A 17,319-nucleotide genomic window follows, 5' to 3' on the forward strand; every position below is an offset into this window, starting at 1 on the left:
AATGTTCCTTTTTTCCAAAAATATTATTTTTGTAGCCGAAATACCTCTGTTAGTTCTTCACGTTTGGCTGAGAATTCGCCCGGAAATTGCGGTCACAACAACACCAAAAAATATTCCAAATTAGCTCCATAATATCGACAGAAACATGGCAAACGTTGTTAATAATCAATCCTTAAGGTGTTTTTCAAATATCTATTTGATAATATATCACCCGGGACAGGTGGCATCTTAGTAGGAAAGAGAGAAACAATGGCAGAATTTGTCTTTTACGCACAAAACACTCTGAGAGCCTCCAGCTGACCACTGATGCAATGTTGAAGTTCAGGCTCATTTTTCAAAATAAAATCCTGAAACTATGTATTGCGACACTAGACACATTAGGGAAGCCATAGAAAAAGGAATCTGGTTGATATCTCATTCACTGCTCAATAGGGATGCATAGGAATGCAGAGCTTTCTAAATAAGAGTCCCTTCCTGATTGGATTTTTCTCAGGCTTTCGCCGGTAATATCAGTTCTGTTAAACTCACAGACAATCATTTTACAGTTTTGGAAACTTTAGAGTGTTTTCTATCCTAAACTATCAATTATATGCATATTTTAGCATCTTGTCCTGACAAAATAGCCTGTTTACTTTGGGAACGTTATTTTTCCAAAAATGAAAATAGTGCCCCCTAGATTCAACAGGTTTTAACCTCTCTTTCGTATTGTCCGAGATTCCTAAAGATTGGAATGCTGCCGTGGTCATCCACCTCTTCAAGGGGGGTGACACTCTAGACCCAAACTGTTACAGACCTATATCCATCCTGCCCTGCCTTTCTAAAGTTTTCAAAAGTCAAGTTAACAAACAGATCACTGACCATTTCGAATCCACCATACTTTCTCCACTGTGCAATCCAGTTTCCGAGCTGGTCACGGGTGCACCTCAGCCACACTCAAGGTATTAAACAATATCATAACCTCCATCATAACTTCCATCAATAAAAGACTGTACTGTGCAGCCGTCTTCATCGACCTGGCCACACTGTCAATGACCGTGTTCTTATCGGCAGACTCAACAGCCTTGATTTCTCAAATGACTGCCTTGCCTGGTTCACCAACTACTTCTTAGATAGTTCAGTGTGTCAAATCGGAGAGCCTGTTGTCCGGACCTCTGACAGTCTCTATAGGGGTACCACAGGGTTCAATTTTCGGGCCGACTCTTTTCTCTGTATATATCAACGATTTCGCTCTTGCTGCGGGTGATTCCTTTATCCACCTCTACTCAGACGACACCATTCTGTATACTTCTGGCCCTTCTTTGGACACTGTGTTAACAAATCTCCAAATGAGCTTCAATGCCTTACAAACAAACCTCCAAACGAGCTTCAATGCCATACAACACTCCTTCTATGGCCTCCAACTGCTCTTAAACGCTAGCAAAACTAAATGCATGCTTTTCAACCAATCTGCTTCTTTAATCAGCACAACAGTTTTCAGCTGTACTAACATAATTGCAAAAGGGTTTTCTATTGATCAATTAGCCTTTTAAAATTATAAACTTGGACTAGCTAACACAACGTGCCATTGGAACACAGGAGTGATGATTGCTGATTGTGGGCCTTTGTACGCCTATGTAGATATTCCATTAACAATCTGCCGTTTCCAGCTACAATAGTCATTTACAACATTAACAATGTCTACACTGTATTTCTGATCAATGTGATGATATTTTGATGGACAAGAAATTAGCTTGTCTTTCAAAAAACAAGGACATTTCTAAGTGACCCCAAACTTTTGAACGATAGATACAAATTAAATATGAATGATTGATCCCTTAACCATCAGAAAGGTTTCACTCTAGTATTGGACATGCACACAAGCAGAGTGGAAAAATGCAGTATACCTATATACCGTAGGGTGCAGTAGGAAAATGCAGTATACCTATATACCGTAGATTGCAGTGGAAAAATGCAGTATACCTATATACTGTAGGGTGCAGTGGAAAAATGCAGTATACCTATATACCGTAGGGTGCAGTGGAAAAATGCAGTATACCTATATACCGTAGGTTGCAGTGGGAAAATGCAGTATACCTATATACCGTAGGGTGCAGTGGGAAAATGCAGTATACCTATATACCGTAGGTTGCAGTGGGAAAATGCAGTATACCTATATACCGTAGGGTGCAGTAGGAAAATGCAGTATACCTATATACCGTATGTTGCAGTGGGAAAATGCAGTATACCTATATACCGTAGGGTGCAGTAGGAAAATGCAGTATACCTATATACCGTAGGGTGCAGTGGAAAAATGCAGTATACCTATATACCGTAGGGTGCAGTAGGAAAATGCAGTATACCTATATACCGTAGGTTGCAGTGGGAAAATGCAGTATACCTATATACCGTAGGGTGCAGTAGGAAAATGCAGTATACCTATATACCGTAGGGTGCAGTAGGAAAATGCAGTATACCTATATACCGTAGGGTGCAGTAGGAAAATGCAGTATACCTATATACCGTAGGTTGCAGTGGGAAAATGCAGGGAAAGGCTGGGCTGAATACAAAAATGATAATTTTGAAAATATTCTAATTTTCATTTTTACTTTAGAGAGCCATAATGGTTTTTACATCCTCCTTTAGAGAATGTTACAGAGACTGAAATAGACAGTGAAATCTTAAAGGTTTCTTGATCAATGTCTCTTAAAATCTGTTTTAAAAAATCTGCAGAAGGCATAGTACCTTAGGATTGCATATTTACAGATAGCCTGAATAGTATACAAGCACCTCACCCTAATAGGGTATTTAAAAAAAAATTGTTATAAATATAATTTACAAGACAAATATAATGCTTTTTTTGTATTACAACTTTTCTGAAACATTGTAACAACATGTAACAAAATGTGTAAATGAGACTATATACACATGCCCACTCCACTTTTCTGGACACTGCATTAAGTCACTACATTTTGGGGGGCTTTCATTGGAAAAAGACACTACTGGACAATTCATACATTGTTGATAAACACTCTTATCATCTTTCTTTCTAAACAACAGTACTGCAATGTAATGTATGATAAATGCATTTTATAATATATTTTCTAAGATAATCTTAGCTAGTACACATCATTTTCAAGATATCAACAATTGTTTCCTTTTAAGTCTGAGGAACACATCTCCAAACAAGCACCAAAAATGTGGTGAATGCACAAGCTTCTGAAGCTATCATACATACATCAATATCCAAATCAAATCTACTGCAAGTTTATTTGTCACGAACTGTACATAGATTTGCAGATGTTTGTGTTTCTAGCTCCAACGGTGCAAAAACATACACACGTCATCTAGATAGTAAAAGAACTGATTTACCTTATTTACATAAGTATTCAGACCCTTTGTGATGAAACTTGAAATTGAGCTCAGGTGCATCCTGTTTCCATTGAGCATCCTTGAGATGTTTCTACAACTTGATTGCAGTCCACCTGTGGTAAATTAAATTGATTGGACATAATTTGGAACACACGCTATCTATGTAAGGTCGCACAGTTGACAGTGCATGTCAGAGCAAAAACCAAGCCATGAGGTCGAAGGAATTGTCCGTAGAGCTAAAAGACAGGATTGTGTCGAGGCAAGAATCTGAGGAAGGTTACTAAAGCACTGAAGGTCCCCAAGAACACAGTGGCCTCTATCATTCTTAAATGGAAGAAGTTTGGAACCACCAAGACTCTTCCTGGAGCTGTCCGCACAGCCAAACTGAGCAATCGGGGGAGAAGGACCTTGGTCAGGGAGGTAACCAATAACCAGATGGTCACTCTGACAGAGCTCCAGAGTCTATGTGGAAATGGGGTAACCTTCCAGATAGACAACCATCTCTGCAGCCCTCCACCAATCAGGCCTTTATAGTAGAGTTGCCAGACGGATGCCACTCCTCAGTAAAAGGCACATGACAGCCCACTTGGAGTTTGCCATAAGGCACCTAAAGTACTCTCAGACCAAGATAACAAGATTCTCTGGTCTGATGAAACCGAGATTGAACTCTTTGACCTGAATGCCAAGTGTCACGTCTGGAGGAAACCAGGCACCGCTCATCGCCTGACCAATACTATCCTATCACCTGACCAAAGTCATACCCGTGGTACGGTCTGATATACCATGGCTGTCAGCCAATCAGCATTCAGGGCTCGAACCCACCTGTAGGGGGGAGCCTACAGGTGCATGTTTTATAAACATATAATTTGAAATGGATAATTTAGTTTTATTAACTGGGTGGTTCGAGCCCTGAATGCTGATTGGCTGACCGCCTTGGTGTATCAGACAGTATACCACAGGTATGACAAAATATTTCATTTTAGTGCTCTAATTATATTGGAAACCAGTTTATAGTAGCAATAAGACACCTCAGGGGTTTGTGGTATATGGCCAAGCATTCCGCGTTGCGTCATTCATAAGAATAGCCCTTAGCCGTGGTATATTGGCCATACACCACACCCCCTCGTGCCTTATTGCTTAAGTAACCCCCAACAAAAAATAACAAAACACATGTTAAATAAAGTATAAATAGTATTGTATTGTATTGTAAAGCAGTTGGTTATTGTAAAAACGTAACAAGATCCCCATTTCTACGTGACTTGTCAAGTGATACAGTATCGCCTGTCTCTCTGCTTCAAAATTAATCAGCTTACAGTGTATCAATGAAATTCATATAATGAGCGGAATATATTGTTATAAACAATCCAGGTATTTCAGCAGTGCATTTGACTCTACACTATTATTCTAAATGGTAGCACATATAGAGCGAGTCTTACCACGTTATCCTATTGAAGAACACTGACTGATGGAGAATATTGATGTAGTATTCACAGCACATAAACATACAATTATGTCAAATTGATACATTTATGAGGTAATAATAGTATTTTACAGTATTCCGTGGTTATCAAACTATATACGTTTACTAGGCACTCCACAATTTTGGTTCAGTAGTTTTCAGTTTTGAGAAGTTTGATTAAGTGATAATTAATTGTATTGTTAACAAATGACAAGAAAATCTAATCAAAAGTAAGGTGAATATTTTATTTTTAAAGCTGATACTAGATTGAACATGTATCCAAATTGAAAGAGTGATTTTGTGCAGTGAACAAATTTGTTTGTTATACTCAGTCAATTGAAAATGTACTTCGAGTATTGAAAAATTAGCCATTTTGATGATCTGTTTAGAGTTTTGTGCAAATGTACTACATACTGTCATGCAGGTGAATACTAAACAAGGAACCGACGGGACAGGAACGGAACACAAAGGAATAAATAGGGACTCTAATCAGGGGAAAGGATCGGGAACAGGTGTGGGAAGACTAAATGATGATTAGGGGAATAGGAACAGCTGGGAGCAACGGAACGATAGAGAGAAGAGAGAGCGAGAGAGTGAGAGGGGGGAGGGGAGAGAGAGGGATAGAAAGAGGGAAAGAACCCAATAAGACCAGCAGAGGGAAACGAACAGAATGGGGAGCACAGGGACAAGACATGATAATAAATGACAAACATGACACATACTTGTGAAGACTTTTCATTAATTGGACTTTTGCCCAATCATATAAGCTCCGAAAAGATCTGATGTGAAAAGATCTGATGTGATTTGTCAAAACACCTAGTAGTGGAAAAAATATCAGAATTTGTCTGCCTGTCTTAACGCAGCCTTTGTAGTGCAGTTTCCCAGACTCTTCATGGTGGGGTATGTTGATACTGACATGCTGTGATATACTGACATCCGTTTCCCTTTCCTCTTTCCTCAGGCAGTGGTCTGCCAAGAGTACAACACCCAAAAGCACACCTCCACCTTCACCTTCTGAGATGGGGCTCTGGCAGTGATACCCCTGGGAAGGGCCTTTGAGTGATCACACATTGGGACTCAAGGATTTCCCACTTACTCCGACACTGCAGCCCGGCCTACGTGGCCAGCATGAGCGTTGGGCGGATCAACCGTTACAGCATCGTGTCGTCCGAGGAGGAGGCACTGCGCCTCACCAATATGCACAGCAGCAGCGGTGGCGGCATGAACGGCTTCGGCAACGGCAAGATCCACACACGCCATAAGGTCCGCAACCGCTTTGTCAAGAAGAATGGCCAGTGCAACGTGCAGTTCGCCAACATGGAGGACAAGTCATCTCGCTACATGGCCGACCTTTTCACCACGTGCGTGGACATCCGTTGGCGCTACATGCTGGTGCTGTTCACACTGGTGTTCGTGCTGTCCTGGCTGGCCTTTGGCCTGGCCTTCTGGGTTATAGCATTGCTCCACGGCGACCTGGACAACCCGGCCGGAGACGACAACTTCACACCTTGCGTCCTGCAGGTCAACGGCTTCGTGGCCGCCTTCCTGTTCTCCATCGAGACCCAGTCAACCATCGGCTACGGCTACCGCTGTGTGACAGAGGAGTGTCCGGTCGCCGTGTTCATGGTGGTCTTCCAGTCCATCATTAGCTGCATCATCGACTGCTTCATGATCGGCGCCATCATGGCCAAGATGGCAAGGCCCAAGAAACGTGCGCGGACACTACTGTTCAGCCACAACGCAGTGATCTCTTTGCGCGACAGCAAGCTGTGCCTCATGTGGAGGGTGGGGAACCTAAGGAAGAGTCACATCGTAGAGGCCCATGTCAGAGCTCAGCTCATCAAACCCCGGATCACTGACGAAGGGGAGTATATCCCCCTGGACCAAGTAGACATCAATGTGGGCTTTGACAAAGGCCTGGACAGGATTTTCTTGGTTTCTCCCATTACGATTATCCATGAGATCAATGAGGATAGTCCACTCTATGGGATCAGGAAAAATGACCTGGATACGGCGGATTTTGAGATTGTGGTCATACTGGAAGGGATGGTCGAGGCAACCGCCATGACCACGCAGGCCCGCAGCTCCTACCTGGCTACGGAGGTACTGTGGGGTTACCGGTTCGAGCCAGTGCTCTTTGAGGAGAAGAACCTGTACAAGGTGGATTACTCTCACTTTCACAAGACCTACGAGGTACCGTCCACCCCGTGCTGCAGTGCCAAGGACATGGTGGAGAACAAGTTCCTGGTGCCCACCTCCAACTCCTTCTGTTACGAGAACGAGCTGGCCTTTCTCAGCCGGGATGAGGATGAGGAAGAGGAGGTGGTGGGCATGGGCATGGGCATGGGCAGTGGTTCGTTCAGAGCGTTGGCCAACCTGAACAGTCCGGGGCGGAACAATCGACACGAGTTTGAGCGGCTACAGACCACCAGGGGACTGGACCAAAGGTCGTACCGCAGGGAGTCGGAGATATGACCTCTGCACTACCTGGGGTCAACTTCGATACGTTGTCTTTCCTTCCAAGGGTAAAAATGCAGAACAATGCGCAGTGCCATAGGAAAAGCTGTCTACTGTAATAGGATGTAAAGTACATGAGGGGACAGTGAAAGGGCAAGCGGGACACTGGAAAAAGTGCAAACGTATGCAGCATGCAAAACTGTGGTAAAGAATGTCCACAGGACCACAACAAAAGGAAAAGACCAGCGAAGGACATTGTTCCTTCATGGAAACTTGAATCTTCATTTTTTCATTTGAGTTGAGAGTGTTTAATGATGCATCGAACAGGTATAATGACAAGACCAAATAATCAGGACCTAGGTGTAAATATTATTGCTTAGATAAGTTATGTTTCATGTGGAGTAATATTTTAAAAAACATCTTTAAAAAATGATTTTTAGCTAGTTCAAGTTGCTATTGGGCACAAATGGCAGCGTTACAGTTTAAAGCTACATATAAGCTTCCAACATTGCTGGGATTCACAATCGCTGGAACTGAGTTCGATGACACGTTGAAAATTCCTGTAAAAGTTCACTGCAACATTCAGAAGCAATGAGCCATGCTAAATGATCTAACCATCCACGAGCCACTGATGCACAACACAGTTTCACAACGTGGATTTCATTTGAACCATTTGTGATGAATAGATATCATTTGCACTACAAGCAGAACGTAAGAGTAGGCCCTATAGTAATGCAATAAATTAATTTTATTACATTTTATTGTTCATTTTGATGCCCCTTGCTTAAAACATTAAAGTAACACAGGATTATTCTAACCTCAACAAATTTTGAAACAACTAAGTTGTTGATATGGAAAATATCATTACATTTCATCATTATTTTGATTATTCTCTTTACAACGAATCTATGCACATCATTAATGTTATCAGGAGACAGAAACTCAATGGAGATGATGCAATCCAATCATCATTGCATAATTCTACAAAGAGAACGGGTTTGATGAAAGTATGTCTGAACTCAATGAGAATTGAAGGGCTTCACATGTAAAAAGAATTTACCCTCTATTACACTGCATGACCAAAAGTATGTGGAAACCTGCTCATTGAGCATCTCATTCCAAAGTCATGGGCATTAATATGGAGTTGGTTCCCCCTTTGCTGCTATAACAGCCTCCACTCTTCTGGGAAGGCTTTCCAATAGATGTTGAAACATTGCTGCAGGGACTTGCTTCCATTCAGCCACAAGAGCATTAGTGAGGTCGGGCACTGATTAGGCGTTCGATGGGGTTGAGGTCAGGGCTCTGTGCAGGTCAGTCAACTTCTTCCATACCGATCTCGACAAACCATTTCTGTATGGACCTTGCTTTGTGCATGGGGGCATTGTCATGCTGAAACAGGAAAGGGCCTCCCCCAAACTGTTGCCATGAAGTTGGAAGCACAGTTGGAAGATTTCCATTCACTGGAATTAAGTGGCCTAGCCAGAACCATGAAAAACAATCCCAGACCATTACTCCTCCTCCACCAAACTTTACAGTTGGCACTATGCGTTCGGACTGGTAGCGTTCTCCTGGCATCCGCCAAACCCAGATTTGTCTGTCGGACTGCCGGATGGTGAAGTGTGAATCATCAGTCCAGAGAATGCGTTTCCACTGCTCCAGAATTAAATGGCGGCGAGTTTTACACCACTCCAGCTGACACTTCGCATTGCGCGTGGTGATCTTAGGCTTGTGTGCGGCTGCCCAGCCATGGACTTGCACTGATGTTGCTTCCAGAGGCAGTTTGAAACTCAGTAATGAGTGTTGCAACCAAGGACAGACCATTTGTACGTGCTCGGCGGTCCCGTACTGTGAGTTTGTGTGGCCTACCATTTTGAGCCTGAGCCGCTGTTGCTCCTAGACATTTCCACTACACATTAACAGCATTTACAGTTAACAGGGGCAGCTCAAGCAGTGCAGAAATTTCACAAACTGATTTGTTGGAAAGGTGGCATCTTATGACAGTGCTGAAAGTCACTGAGCTCTTCAGTAAGGCTATTCTACTGCCATTGTTTTCTACAGAGATTGCATAGCTGTATTTCCTTGATTTTAAACACTTTCATCTATGGGTGTGGCTGAAATAGCCGAATCCACTAATTTGAAGGGATGTCCACATACTTTTGTATATATAGTGTATCTTTATAGTAAATAGCAGTTTTTGTATGTTATAAAATCCCTTTTGATAGCTAAGTTCAAATAATATGAGGTGCATGCAGAAAGAATGTGACTTTACCAGGTAAATGATTGTGAGTTAAGTTTTACTTTGCACAAAAACTGTCATCAATATATTCCTAATGGCCTACAAAGGTTATGCGTGTGGGACAGGATATTCCCTTATCATGTTCAAATTTTTCATCCAATTATTTTAGAGAAATATGGGCAAGCTTTTAAAAAAAACACTATCAAGCACAAGAAACTATCTGTGATATGGTGATTTGATTCCATCACACCTAAGACGCAATAGGTTTACATGATCAGTTGGACAGCCAATACGAAAAGCAATAATACTGAAATGCACCTTCCTATTATTTAGTCAACATAATTGACGATTGGCACAAAGCTCCGTTTTATTTCTGGATACCACTTCTTGAGTCTAAAGATTTATTTTGTGTTGCACCTGTTAGATAACAGCACCTCTGACTTATGTTTTGAGTTTGAGTTACATAGACATCCTTCATTCTTCATTTACAGGAGTGCTCTCCTAAGTTAGATAACTCAAGAGGTTGCTGAGCAGCTGAGTTACGTTTGATTTGGTACGACATTATATGAAGCATGATATGGACAAAATTATTTGTAAGGAGTGTTGTTGATATGGAATCTTATACCCACTGCGCACAGACGTGAATTCAACATCTATTCCACATTGGTGTGGAACAACGTTGATTCAACCAGTGTGTGCACAGTGGGAAGCTACCGAAACGCAACTTGAAATTCGAATTGGACAATGATGCTTTGGACTGGAAGTAACAAGAGTAGTCATAATTGAGAAAGGTAAAAAAGTGTCTTGAATGTAAATAATCTAGGTTCAACTTCAAGCACAATACCAAACAAAACATTTCTAAATGGGGGCGGCAGGTAACCTAATGGTCAGAGTGTTGGGTCTGTAATAAAAAAGTTACAGGATCGAATCCCCGAGCTGACAAGGGAAAATTCTGTCTTTCTGCCCCTGAGCAAGGCAGTTAACCCACTGGTGCCGTGGATGTCAATTAAGCCAGCCCCCTACACCTCTCTGATTCAGAGGGGGTCGGGTTAAATGCGGAATACACATTTCAGTTGAAGGCATTCAGTTGTACAACTGACTAGGTCTCCCCCTTTCCCTTAAAACCAAATAAATGTATTATTTTAGTATGTACATATTTGTTTTTGTCTTCGTTACAATAAATTGAGTAGTTTCATCAGTATCTAAGTAAAACTAAGGTGCATGACAGACACATTTGAATATTTGGCATGAATCGTAGAATTTGAAATGTAATTTATGCCTACACATAATGCACTGCTCTACGAAATAGCATACCATTTATTATGCTGTGTCATGGAGTTAATGTCCCCTAAGATACTACTTTTCTCTATTTCCTCTGACACCAAAATCACTGCCCTTCAAAGCAAGAAAACAACTATGAGATAGTCATTCAGCTGGCTACAGTGACTGATATTTTCCTAGTGGTCCTGTTATCCCTTGGGTATCCTACATCATGTGTTGCATTTTTGCTTTTTTTAAGAAAATATAGATTTTTTGGGAGATGAATGAAACCTTTTTGTCCCAATCCTAGACTTTATGCTCATTGCCTTCTGGGAAGGTTCTGGTATCCCATGTATGACACCTTTGTACCTACTTACAATGTTTCAGTGGTATCCATGGTAAAGCATAATCAGCTTCTATGCTGCATCATCCCAAATGAAAAATTCCGTCATGCCTTTTTATTTTAATTTTTTATTTTTTTCCGGAAAGATTTTATGTGCACAGTGCACAAAGTCAACAAAGTATATTAGGTAACAGCTAAACATACACAGAAATCAACACATCTATTTTTATATTAAGTTGTTTTTAATATGACAGTATTTCCTTGAGATACAGTATAACAAGGTCATCCATATTTATCAATTTTGTACCAGAAAAAAGTCAGAAAATCAGATTGTTTTTAATTTCAGCTTTTGATTAAACGGGTATTTCTCTTAAAGGGATGATTAGAAAACATTTGACCTCTGTAGAAGTCTTTCTATGGCCCAGGTGAAGAAATGTGTCCTGGGCCTTTTATTTTAATGGATAATGCAAAGCAAATTAAATTATTCAATTAAAACCTAATTGTAAAAGAAAACTGGATGGGGCGCATTTTTTTCCAATGTACCTACCATTGTAAAACAATGAGAACATTAGTATAATACTGAACAAAAACATAAATGAAACACAATTTCAACTATTTCACTTGAGTTACAGTTCATAAACTCAGCAAAAAAAGAAACGTCCTCTCGCCGTCAACTGCGTTTATTTTCAGCAAACTTAACGTGTAGGTATTTGTATGAACATAACAAGATTAAACAACTGAGACATAAACTGAACAAGTTCCATTGACATGTGACTAACACAAAATGAATAATGTGTCCCTGAATAAAGGGGGGGTCTAAATCAAAAGTAACAGTCAGTATCTGTTGTGGTCACAAGCTGCATTAAGTACTGCAGTGCATTTCTTCCTCGTGGACTGCACCAGATTTGCCAATTCTTGCTGTGAGATGTTACCCCACTCTTCCACCAAGGCACCTGCAAGTTCCTGGACATTTCTGGGAGGAATGACCCTAGCTCTCACCCTCTGATCCAACAGGTCCCAGACGTGCTCAATGGGATTGAGATCCGGGCTCTTCGCTGGCCATGGCAGAACACTGACATTCCTGGAAATCACGCACAGAGCCAGCAGTATGGCTGGTGGCATTGTCATGCTGGTGGGTCATGTCAGGAAGAGCCTGCAGAAAGGGTACCACATGAGGTACGAGGATGTCTTCCCTGTAACGCACAGCGTTGACATTGCCTGCAATGACAACAAGCTCAGTCCGATGATGTGACACACCGCCCCAGACCATGACGGACCCTCCACCTCCAAATTGATCCCGCTCCAGAGTACAGGCCTCGGTGTAACGCTCATTCCTTCGACGATAAATGCGATGGTGAGACAAAACCGCAACTCGTCAGTGAAGAGCACTTTTTGCAGTCCTGCCTGGTCTAGCGACCGTGGGTTTGTGCCCATAGGGGACGTTGTTACCGGTGATGTCTGGTGAGGATCTGCCTTACAACAGGCCTACAAGCCCTCAATCCAGCCTCTCTCAGCCTATTGTGGACAGTATGGAGGGATTGTGCGTTCCTGGTGTAACTCGGGCAGTTGTTGTTGCCATCCTGTACCTGTCCCGCAGGTGTGATGTTCGGATGTACCGATCCTGTGCAGGTGTTGTTACACGTGGTCTGCCACTGAGAGGACGATCAGCTGTCCGTCCTGTCTCCCAGTACCACTGTCTTAGGCGTCTCACAGTACGGACATTGCAATTCTTTGCCCTGGCCACATCTGCAGTCCTCATGCCTCCTTGCAGCATGTCTACGGCACGTTCCCACAGATGAGCAGGGACCCTGGGCATCTTTCTTTTGGAGTTTTTCAGAGTCAGTAGAAAGGTCTCTTTAGTGTCCTATGTTTTCATAACTGTGACCTTAATTGCCTACTGTCTGCAAGCTGTTAGTGTCTTAACAACCGTTCCACAGGTGCATGTTCATGAATTGTGTGTAAGGTTCATTGAACAAGCATGGGAAACAGTGTTTCAACCCTTTACAATGAAGATATGTGAAGTCATTTGGATTTTTACGAATTATCTTTGAAAGACAGGGTCCTGAAAAAGGGATGTTTCTGGGCTGGCATGGTTACACATGGTCTGTGGTTGTGAGGCCGGTTGTATGTCCTGCCAAATTCTCTATAGCTTATAGTAGAGAAATTAACATTCAATTCTCTGGCAACAGCTCTGGTGGACATTCCTCCAGTCAGTTTGTCAATTGCCCGCTTCCGAAAAACCTAAAACATCTGTGGCATTGTCTTGTGTGACAAAAGTTGCCTTTAATTGTCCCCAGCACAAGCTGCACCTGTGTTATGGTAATGCTGTTTAATCAGCTTCTTGTTATGCCGCACCTGTCAGGTGGATGGATACTTGGCAAAGCAGAAATGCTCACTAACAGGGATGTAAACAAATGAATGCAAAACATTTGAGAGAAATAAGCTTTTTGTGTGTATGGAATATTTCTGGGATGTCTTATTTCAGCTCATGAAACAAGGGACCAACACATTACATATTTTGCTTATATTTTTGGTCAGTATACATTACTGTAGTAGCCCACAACACAACAGTGGCCATGCATGAACATAACCTTCCACCATTGCTCCCACATAGAAAATATCTGTGTTGTGTAACAACCCTAAACGCTGGCAGTAGTCTACTTATAAGGTCTGACGAATCAATCCACCAACTGTCAGCGAGATGGATCATGAGGACAAATGTGATCAAACTGAGGTCACAGATCAACATCTTCGTTGCTGCGTTGACCAAATGCCTGGAGGTACCAGGGGAATTTTGGGCCCCCAGGGACCCCAGGAACCAGAACTGGAGGCCAGCCAGAGACAGATGTAAAGAGAGAGATCAATGGAGGATTAATGTTACAGCATGTAAAGGGTGCACTCGCACGACATGGGAGAATGTAAGCTCTTCTGTCACTAAGACTAGTGAGACCAGGGTTACTTTAATCTCAGATATGTCAGAAACATGCCACTATGCAACACACTGACCTAAAAAAACCTGTTCATAGATAATGTGTCCAAGCATTTGGAAAGGTTACAAATATACTTTGGTTAAATGATACAGTGTATTTCCTGAGCGCTCTGGAGCAGGTTTTCATCTCTGTACTTTGCTCTGTTCATCTTTGCCTCGATCCTGACTAGTCTCCCAGGCAATGATGCTAAAAAAACATCCCCACAGCATGATGCTGCCACCATGCTTCGGAACGGTGCCTGGTTTCCTCCAGACGTGACGCTTCATCAGACCAGACAATCTTGTTTCTCATGGTCTGAGAGTCTTTATGTGCCTTTTACCAAACTCCAAGTGGGCTGTCATGTTCCTTTTACTGAGGAGTGGCTTCTGTCTGGCCATTCTACCATAAAGGCCTTATTGGTGGAGTGCTGCAGAGATGGTTGTCCTTCTGGAAGGTTCTCCCATCTCCACAGAGGAATTCTAGATCTCTGTCAGAGGCCCTTCTCCCCTTTCTGTTTGAGAAAGGCCAGCTCTAGGAAGAGTCTTGGTGGTTCCAAACTTCTTTCATTTAAGAATAACGGAGGCCACTGTGTTCAATGCTACGGACATTGTTTCTGTATCCTTCCCCAGATCTGTGACTCGACACAATCCTGTCTCAGAGCTCTACAGACAATTGGCGCCGGAGGAAATGGCTGCCGTTTTACAGCCTCCAAACCAATTGTGCTATTATGTGTGGGTTTTTTCGTGTTATTTGTAACTTATTTTGTGCATAATATTTCTGCCACCGTCTCTTATGACCAAAAAGATATTCTGAATCACCCTGGTCAAAGACTGTTCTCTCTGCTACCGCAGGGCAAGCGGTACCGGAGCGCCAACTCTAGGTCCAAAAGGCTTCTTAACAGCTTCTACCCCCAAGACATAAGACTCCTGAACAGCTAAAATGGTTACCTAGACGCCTCTTTACTCTGCTGCTACCCTCTGTTTATTTAACTCGTTAACTCTACCTACATACTACCTCAATTACCTTCACTAAATTGTGCCCCACACATTGACTCTGAACCGGTAGCCCCTGTTTTTACCCTCAGTGGGTTAACTGCCTGTTCAGGAGCAGAACAACAGATTTGTACCTTGTCAGCTCAGGGGTTGTAACCTTCCGGTTACTAGTCCAACGCTCTAACCACTAGGCTACCCTACCGCCCCAGATATCACTCAGCGATAGACTTTTAGCTTTGAGGTCTTTAGTTATTGAATCAGCATACCTCTGCTTTGAAAGTAATACAGTAAAAAAAAGATTCAACTGCAAATCCTCCACCTTGTGAGGAGTATTTGATGCCACAAGGCAAACTGGATGATTATAATTATGTAAATAGTTTCTCGAGTCAAATTTGTATCACATCTAACCTTGATACAGGAAACATTACTAAGTGGTAAACACACAGCAGCCCTGAATCCAGTGGCTTTGCACCAAGGTAGCAAAACATGAGTCATTTCTTCCAACATGAGAAGCATTGGCCAACTTCATCACAATGAAATACAGTATCAATGGCTTCCTGAGTAACCTTAGTTAGCTCTATTAGAGCCTGGAATAGTGCCCAGAGTGGTGAAGTCATGAGAAAGCCGGAAGCTTTTTGGTCTGTCTGGTGAGTGGACTGGCCTCTGTCATCACCTGTTATTGCTGCTTTTACTGGGAGAGAGCAGGGATGGGTTTCTCATCTCTCTATCCCTCCTTCCACCCTCCAGTCTCTCCATCCATGCCAGCAAGAGTACTGTCTCTTTATAACCATCCTCTGCAGGGTCTGAAACAACCAGATGCATCCGTTTTTCAGGGGAAATGGAACGCGAGCCTGGGGCACTTTTGGATGTTAAAACCTCTCTAGGGGGTGTGGGACGGTAGCGTCCCACCTGGCCAACATCCAGTGAAATTGCAGAGCACCAAATTCAAAAACAGAAATACTCATTATAAAAATTCAGAAAACATACAAGTGTTATACATCGGTTTAAAGATGAACTTCTTGTGAATCCATCCACGGTCAGATTTAAAAAATGCTTTACGGCGAAGCATACCATGCGATTATCTGAGAACAGCGCCCAGCAGACAAATCATTACAAACAGTTACCAGCCAAGTAGAGGAGTTAAAAAAGTCAGAAATAGCAATAAAATTAATCACTTACCTTTGATGATCTTCATATGGTTGCACTCACAACACTCCCATTTACTCAATAAATGTTTGTTTTGTTCGATAAAGTCCCTCTTTATATCCAAAAACCTCAGTTTTGTTTGTGCATTTTGTTCAGTAATCCACAGGCTCTAAGGCAGTCACAACAGGCAGACGAAAAATCCTAAAAGTATCAGTAAAGTTTGTAGAAACGATGTTTATAATCAAACCTCAGGTTGTTTTTAGTCATAATATTCAATAATATTTCAACTGGACAAAAGCTTTGTCAATATAAAAGGAAAACAAGAAAGACGCACGAAAAACCTCTGGGACACTGCAGTGTCCACTCATTCAGTGGTCTTACTCCCTAATTTTTCAGAATACAAGCCAGAAATAATTTCTAATGACTGTTGATATCTAATGGAAGCCATAGGAAGTGCAAGTTGAGTCCTAAGTCAATGGATACTGTAATGGCATTCAATAGAAAACTACAAACAGAAAAAATTCCACTTACTGGATGGATTTTTCTCAGGTTTTCGCCTGACATATCAGTTATGTTATACTCACAGACATTATTTTAACAGTTTTGGAAACTTTAGAGTGTGTTCTATCCAAATCTACCAATGCATATCCTAGCTTCTGGGCCTGAGTAGCAGGCAGTCTATTTTGGGCACGCTTTTCATCCGGAGGTGAAAATAGTGCCCCACCCCTAGTGAAGTCACAAGGTGACACTATATCTTAACTCCTCCTCCACATTTACTGGATTAGTTCAACAGTGCAGAAGAGAACCTCCACTGGCCATTTTCTTATTTCGTCAAGACCAGAAAGGAAGAAACGCCGCTCTGTTGTTGCTTTTACAGCTGATAACTTAGGTTACTCTATCACTGACATCACTGTGTCCCCAGTGGACACAGGCCCTGCTCCGGCCCAGACAGAGTCTCCTGTGTCAGGCAGAATGGGAGCCATTGTGGCCCTGGGGAACAGAACGTCCACACAAAGACAGGCTGGGTTGGAGGCGTGGGGTGTTAGGGGGAGACAGCATCTCGCCCAACCTGACATTGTCTATGGCTATGCCACTTTATGTCAGGCACA

General features: G+C 42.3%; 1 protein-coding gene across 1 annotated transcript in view; it reads left to right on the forward strand.

The window, feature by feature from the left end:
* LOC124039220 (ATP-sensitive inward rectifier potassium channel 12-like) overlaps window positions 1-8,444 on the forward strand; it is a 32,051-nt gene extending 23,607 nt beyond the window's left edge. Inside the window, exon 2 of the mRNA XM_046355123.1 lies at window positions 5,769-8,444. Coding sequence (XP_046211079.1) covers window positions 5,936-7,282 — 1,347 coding nt within the window. The 5' untranslated portion in view covers window positions 5,769-5,935 and the 3' untranslated portion in view covers window positions 7,283-8,444. The remainder of the gene's footprint in view (window positions 1-5,768) is intronic.
* The last annotated feature ends 8,875 nt before the right edge of the window (window positions 8,445-17,319 follow it).

Source organism: Oncorhynchus gorbuscha, linkage group LG07 (genome assembly GCF_021184085.1).
Source record: "Oncorhynchus gorbuscha isolate QuinsamMale2020 ecotype Even-year linkage group LG07, OgorEven_v1.0, whole genome shotgun sequence".
Lineage (NCBI taxonomy): Eukaryota > Metazoa > Chordata > Actinopteri > Salmoniformes > Salmonidae > Oncorhynchus > Oncorhynchus gorbuscha.